The sequence below is a fragment of the Silurus meridionalis genome, chromosome 1, assembly GCF_014805685.1.
Source record: "Silurus meridionalis isolate SWU-2019-XX chromosome 1, ASM1480568v1, whole genome shotgun sequence".
NCBI lineage: Eukaryota > Metazoa > Chordata > Actinopteri > Siluriformes > Siluridae > Silurus > Silurus meridionalis.
Window position 1 is genome coordinate 18,042,074 of NC_060884.1, and position 6,000 is coordinate 18,048,073.

Below are 6,000 nucleotides of genomic sequence, written 5' to 3' on the forward strand. Positions count from 1 at the left end.
ATCCAACATTCAGTATGGGGAAAAACCTTTTTGGACACTTGACCATTTAAATCAGTATATGCAAAACTTATATGCACTTTTGACTCCTGACTGTCTTATTTGTGGTTTTATTTGAAGTGTTATTTCAATCGCTTATATGGTCAATGGATTTCTTCGTGGTATTTTTTTTTATCAGGGAAGGAAAAGGATCTTGGACTTAGCATCTGGTCGCTTTCAAAACCAGCTATGAAACTTTTTAGAGAAAGTGTCAGTGATGCAGTTTTTTCTTCCTCAGCCAGCAAATCTATCTCATCTGTGTTGAGATCAGGGCTTATAGCTGATCACTGTACACAGGGGTGTTACGCTCCATTTTTTTTTTTTAGTGAATCCCTCAGCCTGAATCCCAACCCACCCCTTCACTCCCTAAACAACACACACACACACACACACACACACACACACACACACACACACACACACACACACACACACACACACAATTCTTCTCAAATATATACATTCAACCCTCTAAAATGTATTATATTCTGTCTCTAGGAATACAAAATATTATTTTTTACATGTGACAAAGTTTTTACATTACTAATTGAAATCAATTAAATCTTTCTATAAGTGAAAAAAATGTAGCTGCGTGACTTGTGTTCAACCTGCCCAAGTTCTCCCACACCACCCCAATGCTGCGCTCCCTACTTTGGCTTTCGGTTGTTGCATGTATCAGATTCAAAACACTGATGCTTGCCTACAAAGCCAAAAATTAATCAGCAACTTTTAACCTCAGAGACCTCATCACTCAACTGGTGCCTCAAACCATAACGGGCAATGACAATAAAGTTTAATCTAAAAAAAATCATATTTGTAATGTTCATATATTTGAAAATATCAAATTTGTTTATCTGGCTTGAAGTGGATATGTTTATGTTCTTAAGAATGAAGGAAATCATTAGATTTTGTACTCTGCATCTTATACTGTAATGTATGTACATATGACAAATAAATGCTTCATTAATTCTTTCCTTCATTAATTTATTCTCAGTATCTGTTTTGTCCTGCTCAGTGTTGAGGTGGATACAGCCTGAAGAAAGGCAAAAAGGCCAAAATGGGATGCCAGTGTATCACAGGGCACCATGCACACATCCATGTACACATTCATTTACCCAAAAGGGAACTTTGGATTTACCAATCTTTTTACCACCATGGTTTTGGCACATGGGAGAAAAAGCACTGTGGAGGAAAAGCACATCACAACCCATGTTACTAAATAGGTTTTTGTAATTTTTTGTCATGTACCCTACTCTTTTGTAATCTCTGAAGCTGAATGAGAATGAGAGAGTGGGAGCAAACAAAGACAATTAAGTGGTTGTGGGAACACAGAATCACAAAAGTAGGCAAAGAATAAGCTAAAATTGCACATAACTGCTTTGAAGCCCCTTAAGGCACACATACCAACCCCCTGATATTAGCAGCACAAATGTTAACAGAATGTCATGTCTTTTATATTCAGGCCTTTTAAAAGTGAACGATTTTGCATAAATGACAATGTCTCTGTCACAAAGAAACAAACATGAGCACAGATGAGCAACGCATGAGTACTTAAAGTAGCAGGACAAGCAAACTGAACTGGGGTTACTAATGGGAAGGAAAACAACACACACACACACACACACACACACACACCTGCACAAATACAACCATGCCCATTGCCTAAAACACATCACCTTTCCTATCAGTTGTACACCATGAACATCATTTTGGAGAATGTGGATGGTAATGGAATTATGAGAAAGAAATAAGGAGAGAATGTTAGTTATACTATATATGGAAGAGAAAGAGAGAAAGAGAGAGAGAGAACGAGAGAGAGAGATGTTGTGATCCATTTAAAGGCCATGTTAATGGTCTCATTTCATAAACATCTCATTTTAAATAAACAATGACCTTTCTGAAGGGAAAAAGGCATTAGGGGACAAAGCATAAAGGTCATGTCGGAATGAAAGTGCAAGAGGAATTTGACCTGAAATGAGAAGAAGCAACAATCACACTATTTCATGACTCTGAATTTGCAGGTTTTTACTGCTGGTCTATTTGTACAAGGGTATGTAGACTACGAACTCTGAAATTCTTTAATTGCAAAATAGAACTGTACTACTCCCTCCATCCTGCACTGGATTTTAATCCATGTTGCCTTCTGAAGGACCAAAGTGTTATCAGGTATCAGGTAATGCATTTTGCACACTCAAAAATATTCGCACCCTAACACTTCTCTCAGGAAAATTGTTGCAATAGCAAATGTTTTGGTATTCACATGCTTGTTTTTGTTTGCACTGCAACAATACACACACAAAAAAAAAAAAAACAGAAGTTGAACTTAATAATATTGTTTACAGAACTCAAAAATTCACTGGGCAAAATTATTGGCACCATGTCAAAATAGTAAGAAATAATTGCTTTTTAAGCAAGTGATGCTCCTGTATTTTGTATTTTGACACACCTGTGGCAAGTAACATGTGTGGGCAATATAGCAATCACAATTGCAACCAGTTAAAATGGAGAAAAGTTGACTCAACCTTTGTGTTGTGTGTCAGACTGAGCATGGAAAAAGGAAAGAAGTGTAAAGAGTTGTCTGTGGATTTAAGTGAAAAAATTGTGGAAAAACATGGACAATCTCAAGGCTACAAGTCCTTCTCCAGAGATCCTAATGTTCCTGTGTCCATCATCATCAAGAGGTTTACAGCCCATGGCACTGTAGCTAACCTCCCTGCATGTGGACAGAAGAGCAAAATTAATAAAAAATTACAATGAAGGATTGTTTGAATGGTGGATAAAGAACCCAGATTAACTTCTAAACAAACTCAAGCTGATCTGCAGACACAGGATGCAACAGTGTCAGCTCCATCTATCCATCACCGTCTGAATGAAAAGAGACCTTATGGTGGGAGGACAATCCCATAATTTTGCCAAAACCTATGTGACAAAACCACAATCCTTCTGGGAGAATGTAGTGTGGACAGATGAGACAAAAGTAAAGCTTTTTGGTAAAGGACATCATGGCACTGTTTACAGAAAAATAAATGAGGCCTTCAAAGAAAAGAACACAGCCCCTACAATCAAACATGGTGGAGGTTTAAAAATGTTTTGGGGTTGCTTTGCCACTAGAGGTCCTGGGTCTTCCAGTAGGACAATGACCCAAACACACTTTAAAAAGCACTCAAAAATGGTTAAAAACATAGAGCTGGAGAGTCCTGATCTGAATCCCAAAATACAGGAGAGGTCTCAAAACAGCAGTTGGGAGAAGGCTTCCTTCAAATCTGAATGACCTGGAGCAGTTTGCAAAAGAAGAGTGATTCAAAATTTCAGTAGAGAGGTGTAAGAAACTAATTTATGCTTATAGGAAGAGATTGATTTCAGTTATTTTTACCAAAGGGGGTGCTACCTAATAATTAATTTGAGGGCGGCAATAATTTTGTCCAGTGAATTTTGTAGGTTCTGTGTGGAATTGTATCAGATTTTACTTTTCTTGTCTGTTTTTTTGCGTGTTCCACTGCAAACAACAAAACCAAATAAATAAACATGTGAGTACCAAAACATTTGCAACTGCAACAATTCTGAGAGAAGGGTTGCATTTTCTGACAGAATTACAAGGGTGCCGATATTTTTGGCCATGAGTGTATGTGTGTGTGCATTCATGTGTATTGAGGAGCTGTTCTTTTCTCTAACATTTGAAGCCATCAGAGAAAGTTTTATATACTGTTCTGTATAGTAGCACATTGCATCACTAACAGATTAAAGTAAATTATCTTAAAGAACTAATTAATTCCCACTGTTTTGCCATTAGCTGAAGGTGTGCAGAAGTTATTAGGAATTATTAGCACACGCTTCAACACATTTAACGTTCTGGCATTTAGTGTGTATGTACGTGTGATATGATGCACCTGGCTATAATTGCTGTAAGGTTTAACTAGCAAAAAAAAAAAACAAAAAAAAAAAAAAAAAAATAAAATTTTATATATATATATATATATATATATATATATATATATATATATATATATATATAACAACTAACCTTTAATCATTATGTGTAAATCCCCAAGAATAACAAGCACGCAGTAATAGAGTTGCTATATTACATATTAACATACAGCTCCTGTTCATTCATTATGGTATGCATAAATCAGCCTGTTGATGCAGTACTGCATGCATAAATTCTTTCAGTACTCAGCAGGCAAGGTTGATTTGCTGCATGGACAACAAATGACGATTTTAACAAGACAACACAACCATGGGGTTTATAAATGAATGTATCTAAGGTGCAGGATTTACATAAGATCAAATGTGGAAGAACAGGCCATTTACGAAATGATTAAACAAACCGTAGACACTTTTCACTCCAACAAGCATCAGATTGCAACCTAATCCACGCCAAGACATCGCTATATATACACATATAGATAAAGAAAAGCCTGTAAAGAAACAGAAAAGAGAACTCACCGCAGAGCAGCTGCATCCAGGCGCACGTCTTGTACACGGTGGCGGTGTTGCAGAAGAAGAAAAGCGCCATGCAGGCGATGCAGCTCAGGATAAGCACCATGGAGAGCAGCACGAAGAAAAAGGCGGCCTTGAAGGCGCCTGATGGCATGAAGCTTAAGTCGGAGAACGTGCCCCGGCAGCTGAGCTCGCGGTTCGAGCTTCCCTCCCCCATGCAGTAGTGGAAGAGGCCGAAGTAGCCAGCGTACGGCGTGTTCACGCTGTCGCCTATCCAGTAAGGCTGGAGAAACACCACCACGTTAATGATGGCGAAACAGATGGTAAAGATGGCCCACAGCACGCCGATGGCCCGCGAGTTTCGCATGTAGTTGTCGTGATAGATCTTGGAGGCTTCTTGCGAGGGCAGCATGATTTAATGTTTCTTGGTTTCTCTTTTTCTCGCTCCCTCTCTCCCTCTCTTTCTCTCTCTCTCTCTCTCTCTTACGCTCTCTTCTTTTACCACTCTGGATTTCCCACCTTTGATACGATCTCCCCAACGTCTATATCTCCCCCTATCTGCCCTGCTGGGTTCCCTCAAAAATGCGTATCCGGGGGCCGAAGACAAAACGACAAACCAGACAAGATCAGAATTACAGTCCAACTCCGATTCATCAACGTTGCTTTCTTGTATTTGTCCTACATCACACCCGATCGTCAGATTATTATGGGGAGTGTGATTCGATGCCCGGTAATGTGGGAAAATGAACAAAAAATGAAGTATATCCCAGTCCAATTCCTTTCTTCCTCCGCCGCGTTCCGTGCAAAAGAAGCAGCTAAAACGAAAGAAATCACATAGCAGAAAAAAAAAGAAAAAACAAGAAAAGAAAAGAAAAAGAGGACCTCAGTTATGAAGAACGACAAGCCGCTTGTATTTAGTCGGCGATCAGAGCAGTCGGTGTGCTGATGCTGTACCTGTATCCGCTTTGGCTCCCATTAGATCTGACGCTTCGCAAGATGCGGTGATTGAAAGCTGGCCGCAGACTTACACAGCATGGCAGCGCGCGCGCCAGGCGTCGCTCATTCTCACTCACACCAGATACCGACCTACAAACCGAAGGTGACGCCTGCGCGCGCGAGATATAACGACTCGAGAGGGCGACGAATGGCGCGATGTACACACAGAGGATGCCAGAAATCCGCTTTGGCGATGCTTTCCTCTTTCTCCTCCTCCTCCTCCTCCTCCACACACACACACACACACACACACACACACACACACACACACACACACACCGCTATTTCCCCGTTTTCCGTTGCCTCCTCCTACTCTTTCGACTGTGTCTCTCCACTGCGCGCTCACAGTCTCCGGGACGGCGCGCGCACTCTCGCGTTATCATATTGCAGAAACAAACGGTTGTTTTAGACGCTTCACATGAACAACTAGTTCATGTGCCTTTACTCTATTTAGATGACTCATTGCTTTTATTTGTGCGACTTTTCGAGTTATATGGGATTTCTTTCCAATCTGTTTTCACAAAAGTA

At 40.0% G+C, this 6,000-nt stretch overlaps 1 protein-coding gene across 3 annotated transcripts in view; it reads right to left on the minus strand.

The window, feature by feature from the left end:
• Positions 1-5,696, minus strand: part of lhfpl4a (LHFPL tetraspan subfamily member 4a) — a 30,434-nt gene extending 24,738 nt beyond the window's left edge. For 2 of the 3 annotated variants that reach the window (XR_006928311.1, XM_046871529.1), the window contains exon 1: positions 4,483-5,696. Coding sequence is in view for 2 of the 3 variants with exons in the window: in XM_046871529.1 (XP_046727485.1) it covers positions 4,483-4,888 (406 nt within the window). In the remaining variant the exon portion in view is untranslated. The remainder of the gene's footprint in view (positions 1-4,482) is intronic. The other variant, XM_046871396.1, reaches the window with a different exon arrangement.
• Between the last annotated feature and the right edge of the window lie 304 nt (positions 5,697-6,000).